Source organism: Macaca mulatta, chromosome 12 (genome assembly GCF_049350105.2).
Source record: "Macaca mulatta isolate MMU2019108-1 chromosome 12, T2T-MMU8v2.0, whole genome shotgun sequence".
Lineage (NCBI taxonomy): Eukaryota > Metazoa > Chordata > Mammalia > Primates > Cercopithecidae > Macaca > Macaca mulatta.
In genome coordinates this window covers 132,306,985-132,321,682 of record NC_133417.1, presented here as the reverse complement: position 1 = coordinate 132,321,682, position 14,698 = coordinate 132,306,985, and the positions used below count along the sequence as shown (strand labels likewise).

The 14,698-nt window shown below is 40.7% G+C and overlaps 1 protein-coding gene across 1 annotated transcript in view; it reads left to right on the top strand.

The window, feature by feature from the left end:
- COL4A4 (collagen type IV alpha 4 chain) overlaps positions 1-14,698 on the top strand; it is a 155,161-nt gene that overhangs the window by 106,824 nt on the left and 33,639 nt on the right. Inside the window, exons 32-37 of the mRNA XM_001110249.4 lie at positions 1,789-1,896; positions 3,012-3,193; positions 4,047-4,110; positions 6,673-6,753; positions 11,096-11,203; positions 12,005-12,112. Coding sequence (XP_001110249.4) covers positions 1,789-1,896; positions 3,012-3,193; positions 4,047-4,110; positions 6,673-6,753; positions 11,096-11,203; positions 12,005-12,112 — 651 coding nt within the window. The remainder of the gene's footprint in view (positions 1-1,788; positions 1,897-3,011; positions 3,194-4,046; positions 4,111-6,672; positions 6,754-11,095; positions 11,204-12,004; positions 12,113-14,698) is intronic.

Here is a 14,698-nt window from a genome sequence, read left to right as displayed (position 1 = left end):
AACAATTTCAGGCTTTGCAGGCCTTCTGGTCTCTGTCACAGTGACTCAAGTCTGCTTTTGTAGCATGAAAGCAGACATAGACAACACAGAAACAAACATAAAATAAAATTTCAATAAGATGGTATTTATGGATACGAAGGTTTGAATTTCATATAATTTTCACACCATGAAATATTACCTTGTTTTTGAGTTTTACCTCTCAACCATTTCACAGTGTAAAAACCATTCGCATCTCATGTGCTGACAGAACTGGCAGCAGGAGGGATTTGGCCCATGGGCTGCAGTTTGCCAACCTCCGAACTACCATGAGTCCACTTTCATCTGGGCCACAAGTAGAGTTTCCCCAAGTTTCATTTGAAAAAATATTTTCTGGCCGGGTGCGGTGGCTCACGCCTGTAATCCCAGCACTTTGGGAGGCCGAGGTGGGTGGATCACAAGGTTAGGAGATCGAGACCATCCTGGCTAACATGGTGAAACCCTGTCTCTACTAAAACTACAAAAAATTAGCCAGGCGTGTGGGCGGGCACCTGTAGTCCCAGCTACTCAGGAGGCTGAGGCAGGAGAATGGTGTGAACCTGGGAGGCGGAGCTTGCAGTGAGCCAAGATCACGCCACTGCACTCCAGCCTGGGCGACAGAGGGAGACTCCATCTCCAAAAAAAAAAAAAAAAGTTTTCTTTACTATGAAAAATAAGTTTTTGAGAGCAATGGTTTAAATGTTATGTCCTCATCCCTGTTAAATGTTTACTCCCACTTCTTAGTTCTGGGGCACTAATGGGTGAAGGTAATATTTCCTTTCCAGTGTTGAGAAAAAAATGCTTGACAATTTTCAGACCCAAGGATTTTTGCCCTTAAGGCCTTTTGGGCAAGTAGCCTCATATTGAATTAAAATTACCTTTTCTTCTTAGTTGATTGATTCTACCACAATTTTTTGTTTTACTAGCTTGTACATTATGTAGAATCAAGGAACCAAAGAGTCATTCTTTGCTAGCTTAGATAAGTGATATTTGCTGTGCTATTATGCTACTATACAATTATCCCACTAAAAATTAAAATTCGGACTAATGCCAGTGATGGGCTAGTAAACTAGTTCTTTGAAATAAAAAAAAAAAAAAAAGCACTGTGGTTTATAGTGTTTGCTGAGTGCCACACTGTAAATACTCCTGCCATGGCTGATTTAAAGTTAGCAATGGTTTAACAACTGGCTTGCAGGGTCCTTGAATTGTGGTAATTGGCACTCATCAAGCTGGTAGGAGCCCACGCCTGCACACTGCTATAGCTGGGCAGTGTTTACAAAATCAGGCAGAAGTACACTATGTCCTACCTACCTTTCGGAAGTCACTGTGAGGAGTGCCACATTGAGATAAGTGTCTGTTCTTTCAATACAAGGAAAGTAAGAGAGGATGGCTAGGAGGAGACATGGAACTGGAAATATGAGATGGGCAAATTCAAACTTTATAGCACAAAGCGACATTTTTTGTAGACTGGAACTTTTCAAATCTGTCTTAACCTCAGTGAAGACCCAGACCAGTTTGGCTGAATTTGGCAAACATTCAGTGAGCACTCCTGGTACACCAGACTCTGTGACTGGACAAGTGGGGTCAGGAATGTAAAAGATGACTGACTTTCCTTTAGGAAATCAGCCAACGATGGTGATGTTTTGTGATCTACATAAATACAGCTTCGTAGGTTAAGTGGGAATTTGTAATTTGGGAGTGAAATGTGGTAACAGATGAATTATGTGTGCGATGTTCCTGTTCATTTTGTTCTTGCATAATTAATATCTATAGGAGCCATAGGACCTCCTGGAGATGAAGGAGAAATGGCTATCATTTCCAAAAAGGGAAAACCTGGGGAACCTGGACCTCCTGGAGATGATGGATTCCCAGGAGAAAGAGGTAAACACTTAGAGTTTTTAACCATATCAAATAAGTTGACATCCTTACAGATCGCATGTGTAGGCAACTTTCCCCAATAACAGAGATTAGAAAAGGCCTTTTTTTTTTTTGAGATGGAGTTTCGCTCTTGTCGTCCAGGCTGGAGTGCAGTGGCACCATCTCAGCTCATTGCAACCTCTGCCTCCTGGGTTCAAGCGATTCTCCTGCCTCAGCCTCCCGAGTAGCTGGAATTACAGGTGCATGCCACCACACCTGACTAATTTTTGTATTTTTAGTAGAGACGTGAGTTTTACCATGTTGGCCAGGCTGGTCTCAAACTCCTGGTGATCCACCCGCCTTGGCCTCCCAAAGTGCTGGATTACAGGCGTGAGCCACCACGAGAAAAGGCCATTTTTTAGATACAAATAAACCTTGTGGTACATTTTTTGCTCCTCCATGCTAAAACTTAGCTGAAGTTCCTGTGTATTCCTAGATTTGGATATTCTAAACTAGGATCAACCTGAGCTATACAAAAACTACTGGTTTCAGGTTTGGTAATTGATTTTAAAGTGAATAGCACAATGACTGTTCAAGTCATTATGACCAGTGCCTCTCAAACTTCAGTGCACATTAATTACCTGGAGAGCTTGTTAAAATGCAGATTCTGATTCAGCAGCTCTAGAGCAGCCAGGGATCCTGCCTTTCTAACAGACACCCCAATGCCCGTGCTAACGGTCCACAGAAACATTGCAGAGTGAGGATTTTTGACAACCCCATTTGTGTGCTCCTCCAAGGTCAGACTTAATCTGCATGAGGTGCTCATCTCTCGGCTAGTTGTTAGAGGGCAAATATTTTAACTTTTCTGGGTAAGTGCTTCTTCATTTGTAAAATAAGCAGTCAAAGCAAATAATCCTGTGTGCTCCCTCCCACCTCTGATAGTCCTTAGATGTTCTCAGGCAGCTTCTTTCATCAGTGAAGTCACTGAAACCAGAAATGATCAGGAAGCGGCTTGGGGCGGGAATCAGAATCCTCAATACCTTTGGCTTTATCTCCTAAAAGTAGGATGAAGTCCCTCAGCCTAACTATTACCTAGCTCAAAATTTCAGCAGAGACCTTAATACCTCCAACTTCATCAGGTGATAAAGGAACACCCGGGATGCAAGGGAGAAGAGGAGAGCCGGGAAGATATGGACCACCTGGATTTTACAGAGGGGAACCTGGTGAGAAAGGTCAGCCAGGGCCTCCTGGACCCCCAGGCCCTCCAGGCTCAACTGGTCTAAGAGGGTTCATTGGTTTTCCAGGACTTCCAGGTGACCAGGTAAGGGGCTAGTGCTTTGTGGGGGGAGAGATAATAAAACCTTTCCGCTCTTATGATGTCCGTAAGGGGCTATAATTTGCCAGCATATATACCATTGCCCTTTCACTGGCTCTTAGAATGTAAGGTGTAGCCCAAGGAGAAAACAGAGCCTTCTAGAAGGCCACGATGAAACTGACATTTCTGACCAGTGCACCTGCCTGGTTCCCCTAAAATAGAGGACCAAGGCACGTAATCACTATCCCCCAGCCTGGTTTAAACCACCCACGAAGACTTGCCTCATGACCACTGGTTTACTGGAATGAAAGTCGTCCTGAAAAATCACCCAAATCCTCTCTTTAAAGTCTTCCAGTTTCAGATATTGCAGATTTTGCTTTAAATATATTTAGTCTTCACAACCATGAGTGAAATACCCTTTGAGAATCCAGGAGGTACATTATGTGTAGTAGCCAACATTATACTTCTGGAAAATGCATAACTCACTATCCATCTCTTGGAATGAAATGGATTTTTAAAGTCTTTCATATGCTATGACTTATAATACTATTTTATTTAGTATCAACTTGTTTATTTGTAATTTAAAATTCAAATTAGTAACACAATTACTGTTTCACAACCAAGTGTAGAGAATGGGATGCTACCAGTTGCTATTGAGAACTCTAATTCTAGAGGAGCTATATCAACTTTGAAAAACTAGATACATGTAGTGGGAGACTTGCAATGCATTTCAACTTTCATTACCACTGCAAATGACAAAAACTGAATTAGTTACAGAAAATTACAAATGGATCGTGTCGTGCATGTGCCATTTGTATTTGAAATCTGATTAAAGCCTTTTGTTTCATTAAACTGTCAGGGTGAGCCAGGTTCTCCAGGTCCCCCTGGATTTTCAGGAATCGATGGAGCAAGAGGACCTAAAGGTATGGTTTAGAGATACAGAAGCCACCTGTCAAATGCATAGTCCCGAGAGTTTCTAACATTATAAACAAGTGCCTTTTACATGATAAGCAAAGTGTATCCAAGAAACTGCAGCACCCAAGGGGCTCTTCTTAGACAGTCAAACACTCAAGATCCAAATGTTCTACAGTTGTCACTCAGATCCAAGGGTATCAGATAGAAAACAGCATGCCTGCAGGCTCTTCGTGTCTTCCTCCTCCGTGAGAGTCCCAGCAGCAGTCCATGGAGTGACTGCAGCCCCTCAAGTAACAGCTCAGTTGCAAGGATAACAGATCCACATCAGTGGGCAGTGCCCACAGGGATAACAGATCCACATCAGTGGGCAGTGCCCACCTTGGCTTAGAAACCCTATGTCCCACAGGAGTCAGTATCTTTTCTAAGGACTCCATAAGTACAGCTTTTAGAGTCCCAGTTAGGACATAGAGGCTAAAGCCATGACTTTCCAGCAGGTGCTAAGAGTTCACTTGAGAAGTTTCAAGATAGATGTAATTTACAATTGGGGTTTTTTTTTGTTTTTTTTTTTTTTTCACTATAAGTCAAGGTCAGCAAAATATTTTTTCCTAAAGAGCCAGATAATAATGATTTTCAGCTTGTTGGGCTATATGGTCTCAGTCACAACTATTCAACTGTGTTGTTATAGTGTGAAAGCAGCTATAAGACTATATGTAAACAAAGGAGTGTGGCTGTTTTCCAATAGAATTTTATTTGCAAAATTGGCTGCAGGCTACATTTGGCCCCATGGGCCTTAGTTTACCTTGTGTCAAAAGCAATGTTGCATTGTAACACACCTAACATTCTAGTGAAAGAGAGGCTTCATTAACCCTTTATTCAGACAAACAAGTAAACAAAGAGCAGGATATCTTAGTTGCAATATTTGCATAAAACCTTTAATAGTTTTACTATCTTGGTATACCATTGGGTTGATATTTTTCTTTAAATCTACTTTCAAATGATTCACCTTTTTAACCTTAGCCTTAGCCTAACTAGCTGTAAATTCACAGGTTAACATGCAATTATCCTTTATTTTGATATAAGTTAAAATAAATTTAAAATATAAAATACTAGTTAATGAACCACCTACAATCCTCTGTCTTACTACTTTGAGAGACACTCTATAAATAATATGCTAAATGCTGTAAGAAACATGACTTGTGTGGGCTTATTTCTTCAGAAAGAATATAATCTAGATCCCTTCTTGGGAAATGGTTACAAATAGAAAAAATTTTATATTTGATTTTGATATTTTATAACTTCAGGGTTCAGAAGTTACTCCTTTTCCACTTACCTATACATTTATTATAGTCTCTTTACTTTTCTTTCACAGTAAAAACCTACCTCTTCTCACTTCCTTCATACTTGTATTGGGCCATGCTTACAAGGAATTGAAATGCACTCAAGATACCTGGAGTCAAAGATGTCTTATGGATCCCACAGATAGGAGACATAGTTCTGCCAAGGCTAAAGGGACCCTAGCCCTTAAGCAATCCATGGTTTCTCACTTTTTCCCATGGTATATTTTTTTACTTAACTGTCTACCAACTGGCTTCATCTCTCTCTACACAGTATCTTTTCTGGATATTTCTGGATATGTTGGGTTGCACTCTAATATGTTCTACATCAGGAAAACTCATGATAATGCTCTTGGTTTCTGCCCCAATAGCCAAGGACTTCAAATTCTCACTTTCTTATTCCATCTTCTCAAGGAAAGACTTGTTTGACCTGGATTGGGCCAGAATTCCACTCCTCAAGCAATTGGCCATGATTATGAGTAGAGTCAGATAGGAGAAAGGCTTCCACAAGGTGCTGGTGGGACCCCTTTAGAAAGGGGTGTAAATGGGCAATTACTGTAAGATACACTTAACTTACCTCTCTAATTCTCTTGAAACCCCATCTATTTTCTTGCCTTTCTTCCCACTCCATTTTGAGTCCTCCACTTCAAACTGGCTCCCAACCATAATGTAGGTCTTTGTGTCTGGAAGCATTATGGAGTGTCCAGTAGCTTTGTGGGACTGTGGGAGTCATGGCCTACAGTGACTTTTGAATGTGCCATCTGTTGTCATCAATGCAGTATGCCTTTGTGATTTTCTTTTTCTAGGACATTGAGTTGAGCTGCCTTATAAAAGAGCTTGAAATATGATTGCAGCAGCCAAAACAGTGACAATTTTTGCTTTTTGTTTCAAAAACATAAGGATATAGTCACTCAATGCCAAATAATTTCTTAACTAGAAACTTAAATTTGAAAATTTTTTCAGGACTTAAAAACTCAAACTTATCAAGACCTGGAGATCCTTATGATTGTGATGAACTCTAAAACTGTGTGTGTGTATGTGTGTGTGTGGTATGTAAAATGCATCTTGCATTTTATATTTCTATTTGTTCTTCTTTAGAAAAGAAATATTTAAAAATACTCTCCTAAAATATCTGAAGATAAGCTATATAGACAAATACCATAAATGTTATTGTCACCTGTATGAGACCAAATTAAATTGTCTAAAATTATGTAACATGCATTTTATCCCTTTCAGGAAACAAAGGTGACCCTGCCCCTGCCAGTCACTTTGGTCCACCTGGTCCAAAGGGTGAGCCAGGTAGCTCTGGATGTCCAGGTATAGCTGCATATTTTTCTTACTAAAACAAAAAAATATAGTTTAGTTTGAAAAGCAGAACAGTTACTTCTAGCTGGCAATGATCATATCAATATTTTCTTCCCCCTTTGTGCATTAAGGTACAAATAAACTGGATTATATATAAGCACTTCCATAGCATTCCTGGCCTAGAAGAACACCAGGGTTATACACTAAGGATTCGCAATCATTTTTCCATCATGGCTCATGTGACCGATGATGCTGACACAACAGTAAACTCCCCAGGTGTGCCCATATTTTGGCAAACTCAAAAATGAATATTGCAAACAATTAAAATCTGGACCATTTTGTACCCTCTATCATTTAAAATGATGCATTCGCAATAACCACTCACACTGACTACAGCTGCAGGTTGTCATTCCAGCTCTTTCTTTCTGCTGAGAAAAGCATATGCCAGTGTAAGTGAGGTGCACCATTGTTGAGCTATCATTGAATCTATTTTAATTTACTAAAAATCAAACCAAATCAAGCAAACGTAAGCCTCATCACCAACAAGAAATCTAAGTCATTTAAAACAGTATTTTGCTTCTCAACAACAATTAACATGGAATCCTTCAGAATGGATTGTGATGCACCATTGAGTTCTTGTGACAGTTGAGGCCACAACTGGCTACATTAGATGACCCACAGTAGAAGGGAAGTGCCAGTGCTATGCACAGCTCCATGCTTTACAGGCAAAGGGAAACCATTTGAGTTCAAGCCAACAGAACAGGACCCCTAGAGGAGAAAGCAGCTTTAGGACAGAATGCTCTATTGGTTTGCACTCATATATGTTTACATTTCAGAAAATGTTGGAGACATTAATTGGCCCCCCCTTTCTGGACCCTATAGAAATGCATCAATATTTAAAATATGCATATCCCTTGACTTAGGAATTCTCCTAGGAATTTATCTGGAGTCAATAATCAGACAAGTGTACAAAGATGCATGCCCAGGAATGTGCATTGTTTGGATGGAACAAATGTCCATCCACAGATGCCTGGTTAAACAAGTTATACCCCAGGGCATTCAGCCGATAGTGGTCAGGTTAGAAATCAGGTTTGTGTTTAGATGGGTCCCTTGTAAATTAAAACACCTCGTATTAATAAATGTGTGCATTACCTTAAAATTCCCTCTGGCAATAGCTGTGTTTCATTTCATATAACAGAAAGAATATTAGATATTTTCTGAGAAGAACTATATGAGAAATTTTATTTTCTTTGTTTTTATATTATAAGATGGTTAAAATGGAAGTCTAACAAAAACAAGTTAGTACAGTGACAAAAACAAGTTAGTACAGTGACAAAAATGACCTTTCCCACCTTCTTCCCACTCTTTCTTATGGGTCTTTCACCTCTGACATGAACAAATACATTTAGATAGTGTGTGTATATATATGTGTGTGTGTGTGTGTGTGTGTGTGTGTGTGTGTGTGTATTTTAGATGGAGTCTTGCTCTTTCGCCCAGGCTGGAGTGCAGTGGCACGATCTTGGCTCACTGCAACCTCCACCTTCTGGGTTCAAGCAATTCTCCCACCTTAGCCTCCCAAGTAGCTGGGACTACAGGTGTGCTCTACCACACCTAGTATTTTTGATAGAGACAGAGTTTCACCATGTTGGTTAGGCTGATCTCAAACTACTGGCCTCAAGTGATCTGCCTGCCTCGGCTTCCCAAAGTGCTGGGATTACAGGTGTGATCCACTGTGCCCGGCCTAGGCTATAGTATAATATTTTAACTGAACTGTATAACTGAAGTGTACATTTGATGGGGAAAAGAGTTTTGAGGTCAGCATTATGGGAGTTCATGACAAATATCAAAGTGAGAAGCCTCAGAAGGGAAAAATCAGCGGCTCAAAGTCAACCATTATTACTTCACCTGTGATCTTGGATAAGCTGAGTATCTTCTCTAAGCGTAGCTTCCTCACCTGTAAACTGGCCCTATGCATATTGCAGGATTGTCCTGAGGATCAAACGAAAGAACCTGAAACTGAAAATGATTATGCAAATGTAAAGTGCAATGATCATCATTGTCATCATTATCATCATCAGTCAGCAAAACCTGAAGACATTTTCCTATACTTACTGGTATTTTTATGTAAACCCCAAAGATAAGATTTTATAAGCTCAGAGTAGTCCAAAATGGGGGCCTGTGATGTTACCTAGTATTTTAAGTTAAAAATGATAAATCTGAGTGATTTTACACTTAGGTTAACTTTTTCAGAAAGTTTGTCTTGGCAGAATTTGCCTGTTCTCATGTGGTTACCACCATTTAAATTGGCCCCTTTCCCATATGCCATGGCCTCAGCTTAGAAATTTTAAATTATATTATATGTTATTCGCCAGCGTAAAGTTTACTTAATACACTATTTCCATTGACTGGAGAAAGCTGCATTGAATTTGAATGAGCCTCGTGAGAAGGCATAGATTTGCAGCTGGTTTGGGGATTATATGTGATTATTCTGGGTTCAGTCCTACCTACTCTGCACTCTATTCAGAGAGAAAATATAGTGCAAATTACCTCAGAAGTTCTGTTCTTAACACAAACTCACAAAATTCGGGAGAAATTTTTTTTTTTTTTATATTTCAGTGTTTTCTTTTCTTTTTTTTTTTTTTTTTGAGACGGAGTCTCGCTCTGTCGCCCAGGCTGGAGTGCAGTGGCGCGATCTCGGCTCACTGCAAGCTCCGCCTCCCGGGTTCACGCCATTCTCCTGCCTCAGCCTCCCGAGTAGCTGGGACTACAGGCGCCCACAACCGCGCCCGGCTAATTTTTTGTATTTTTAGTAGAGACGGGGTTTCACCGTGGTCTCGATCTCCTGACCTTGTGATCCGCCCGCCTCGGCCTCCCAAAGTGCTGGGATTACAGGCGTGAGCCACCGCGCCCGGCTATTTCAGTGTTTTCATTTGTGGATGAGAATAATGCTGCTTTACCTTTACTGTAGGAATGTTTTCAGGATAAATAAGATAGTATAGAGTGAGACTAATAAATGGTAAATTCGATCAGGGAACAGTTATAGACGAACGAAAGCTTGTTACATGTGTGCTATAATAAATGATGACTATAGCCCCTACCACGGTTTGTAAATACAGAGACATGTATTTTATGTACAGATTCAACCAGTGATTTTCAGCACACACTCTTGGTTTATCCCATAAACATGCATTAAACTCATACATTGTAAATAAACCCATGGGGAAATAGTCATCCTCTTTAGTAATCAAAGAAATGTAATTTCAAGTGTCTGAAATATCATTTTATCCTTAATAAATTAGGAAGAAAATAAGTCAGCAAACTAAAATGTCCTCAGTAAGAACATGGCATGCTCTTGGAGCTGTGTGTGGGTTCCACATGGTGGTATGAGTCAGTGCAGTACTTACTCTAAAGTACTGGCAACCTGTATCAAAAACCAAAGGCTGAATGGTCTGTTGTAGAAAACTAGAGAAGAACTGAATTGTGCCCTGCGGCAAGTCACTGTCATGAGAAAAGGACCGTTTTAAATTGTTAAAAATGGAAAAGACCTACCCATTAGATGTGATGGGTGATTCTGGGATGAAACATGGTGTGGACAAACCAACTGTGAAGGACATTAAGGGGAGAATTGGGGGCATTCAAGTATGGGGATGAGTGTTTGATGGTATTAAGAATTGCTATTAATTTTCTTGGCTGTGAAAATGTTATTTTGGCAATGGAGAAAAACACTCCTACTTTTCAGACTTCTTACCTCCTGAAGTATTTAGGGATGGAATTACACTATGGTGTGATGCACTTTAAAATACTTCAGCATTTAAAATGCATTTGAAAATACCAAAATATCATGCTATTTGTCCAGAAATTCTACTCCTAGGAATTTTTCCTAAGGAAATAATTTAATAGGAGGAAAAAAAATTGATGAGAGACATATAAAGAGCATTATGGATAACAGCAGAGTTAGAGAAAACTTAAATGGCCAATAGTAAAAGAAGATTGAATTAGTTAATTTAATTAAGATTGACTTAAAAAGCTATTGGCCATTTACTTAAAAATGATAATTAGGAAAACCAATATAAACTTGGAAAATTACTTATGCTACAACACTAGTTTTAAAAATCAGAATATAAAATTGTGGCTATCATCTGTACATGTATGCATATATGGAGACTTGTGTTAAGCTGGTGGGATTGTGGGCATTTTGTTATCAATATCTCATTAATGTTATTTGCCTTTCCAATAGAAACTATTTAAAAATAAAAAAGTAAGGATAGGAAAGAATAGGGTGGGCTGAAGTTGGTGATTTTACAGATTCACTGTCTCAAACAGCAACTCGGATGTTTGATCTTTCCTTCTTTAGGGCATTTTGGAGCATCCGGAGAGCAGGGCTTGCCTGGCGTTCAAGGGCCCAGAGGATCACCTGGATGGCCAGGACCACCTGGCTCCTCTGGACCACCAGGGTGCCCAGGTACCTTGAAAGGGAATCTGGAGACTTCCTGAGCACTCTTGTGTCTCAGAGTGTTTCAGAAACAACGAGTCTTTAATTAGACCTAAATTCAGATACGGCTCTGCCGTTTCCCAGACCTGTGACTTCGGATAGGTCACTTAAGCTCACCTATGCCTCACCTATAAGCTAGCGGGTTTCACCAAGTGACTTGGAGTAGATTAAGATAGCACCTGTAAAGTGCCTAGCGTGGCACCAGACACAAAGGAATGGTTGGACAGAGAGCAACTCCTTTCTTTTTAGTTTTTGTTTTTTTAGAGAGAGAGGGCTTCACTCTATTAACAAGGCTGGAGTATGGTGGCCTAATCACAGCTCACTGTAGCCTCGAACTCCTGGCCTCAGGGAGGCTGTCTCAGTCTCCCAAAGTGCCAGGATTACAGGCATGAGCCAGTGTGCCTGGGCCAGATAGCAGCTCCTTTCCAGCCCTTTGCATTTCCCCTGCCATTCAGGATTCTTTTTTTTTCCCCCCCTTCTCGACCTAAGGCAGATGCCACACTTACAGCACAGTATTTTAATGGATACTTTTCCTGCCAATTCAGAAAAAAGAAAGTTGAAAACTATAATTGGCAACGTCATTCATTTGGAAGTGTATTTTCTCCTTCTGAATTTAAATGTATTTTTCTCCCTAGAGTTCAGATATATAGGAAGAAAAAGTAATGAGACAATGTTCTCTGTTAGCCATTTATTAAGAACATAGATGACTTTTGCAGTGAATGTAACTCATTTATTATCTGGGTATCTGCAAAACTTCCCTGTCATCCTTAGGTGATCGGGGGATGCCTGGGCTGAGGGGACAGCCAGGAGAAATGGGAGACCCTGGGCCAAGAGGCCTCCAGGGGGATCCAGGGATACCAGGTCCTCCAGGAATAAAAGGTAAGTCAAAAGGAAGCCCATCCCACCAGAAAAATGCAGCCCAATGAGGGCAAATTAATGATGTTTTTTCCTGTACCAGTGAGTGACCATGCTCTTGGTCATACCACTCTTTTCCGTAGGTGCTGTTAGCATCTTCCTGCTCTTCCTTAGCCAGGGCTGTAGTGCCCATCCAGCCAGCTGACCTGCCTTCTACCAGGGAGATGGTAGTGCTGCCATTTTCTTTTTTCTTTTCTTTTCTCTTTTCTTTTCTTTTCTTTTTTCTTTTCTTTTCTTTTCTTTTTTCTTTTCTTTTCTTCTCTTCTCTTCTCTCTTCTCTTTTCTTTTCTTTTCTTTCTTTTTTTTTTTTTTTTGAGACAGTGTCTTGCTCTGTCGCCCAGGCTGAAGTGCGGTGGCGCAATCTCAGCTCACTGCAACCTCCACTTCCCAGGTTCAAGCGATTCTCCTGCCTCAGCCTTCCAAGCAGCTAGGATTACAGGCGCCCACCACCATGCCTGGCTAATTTTTGTATTTTTTTTTTTTTTTTTTTGAGATGGAGTCTCGCTCTGTCGCCCAGGCTGGAGTGCAGTGGCTGGATCTCAGCTCACTGCAAGCTCCGCCTCCCGGGTTCATGCCATTCTCCTGCCTCAGCCTCCCGAGTAGCTGGGACTACAGGCGCCCGCCACCGCGCCCGGCTAGTTTTTTGTATTTTTTAGTAGAGACGGGGTTTCACCGTGTTAGCCAGGATGGTCTCGATCTCCTGACCTCGTGATCCGCCCGTCTCGGCCTCCCAAAGTGCTGGGATTACAGGCGTGAGCCACCGCGCCCGGCCTTAATTTTTGTATTTTTTAGTGGAGACGGGGTTTCACCAGGTTGGCCAGGCTGGTCTCAACCTCCTGACCTCAAATGATCCACCTGCCTCGGCCTCTCAAAATGCTAGGATGTGAGTGCCCAGCTGCTGCCATCTTATTTCTGACGGCATTTAGCCAAATGATTTTTATGATGTTTAGGCCCATTATTTATGTATTCTCTTCACCTGTGGTTAAGCTCCTACTATGTCCTAGATTCTGTGCTAAATGCTGGGTGTACAGTTTTGAAGAAAATAGACCTGCTTCCTGCCCTCATGGAGCTGACAGTATGGCAGGAGAGAAAGACATCAATCATACATGTGGAAATGAACATATGTTTACTGATCATGATAAGTGGAAGAGAAAATAATAAGGTGCTACAGAGATAGAGTAATTAGTGTTCACCATCTTCGTTTGATCAAGGATAATTTTTTCTGGGTTGAACTTCTTGGTCTGTAAAGGCAATAGTGGACTGGTTAGAAAAGTCTGGTTATAATATAATAATATAATACAATACAACATGCTATAAAATACTTGTCTTTAACAAATCTTTATGCCCTCACATTCATCCATGGTATCAATCCCTCTTCAGTCCATTTCTTCCGCTTTAGAAAAAGTACTTTTTTGGCCGGGAGTGGTGGCTTATGCCTGTAATCCCAGCATTTTGGGAGGCTGAGGTGGGCGGATCACTTGAGGTCAGTAGTTCGAGACCAGCCTGGCCAACATGGTGAAACCCCATCTCTACTAAAAATATAAAAATTAGCTGTGTGGTAGTGCATGCCTGTCATCCCATCTATTTGAGAGGCTGAGGCAGGAGAATTGCTTGAATACGGGAGGTGGAGGTTGCAGTGAGCCAAGATTGTGCCATTGCACTCTAGCCTAGGCAACAGAGTAAGACTCCATCTTTTTCTATGGGTATTTTTGGGCATATCTTTAGCATAACACTTACGTTGTATCACATTTGTTTGGAGGTTTTTCTCATCAAATAGAGTGTGATTTTTTAAAAAGCAAGGACCTTTCATATATCCTTGAGACCCAGTCACTACCCAGTAAATATATTGGTTGGTGGTATGAATAGATGGACAAACAGGAGAATGAATATCTGAGCTGGTAGCCATGAGGTTGCAGTCCTTATCTGAACCAACAGCTGATGGTTCCGGCTTGCTTGGTAGAGTCTTTTAACCAGGTTTCCTCTATTTCTTCTTCCTTCCCTTCTCCTTCCACCTGCCTTTGCTCGTTGACTCATACATATACGAAATCCTGGTAAAATAAAAAGAAGGTACTGAGTTGGAAACCCCTTCTTCCGGGATTAATCCTTTTATTGTTTTGAAAATTCAAATATGATTTTCTGACACTTTGCCCTCTTCACTCATTGGATAGCTTTGAAATAATTGTAATTTTCCAGAAGTTGTAGTGTGGTAGGTATTACTTGGTGTGATTCTGTGGAGACAGGAGCCATTTATGTTGAAGAGTTGGTATACTCATGTATTTTCATGCAATCACATAACTTGATAGGAAAAGTTCCCTTCACAAGATATCTTTGTACTGTTCTCCATCTTCATTGACACTTTTAGTAATGTGAATTATAGCAATTCATGATAAATTTAGGATTTCAGGCAAAATGATCATTCTGTTATTTTGAAAGTTTCTCTGGTGATTGTGACCCCTTCCTGTCTCTGGCCATCTCTACAGCCTTCATGGCATATTCTTTGACACTCTTTTGTGTCTGGAAGACAGTTGCTAAAGAACCAAAAGAAAACAT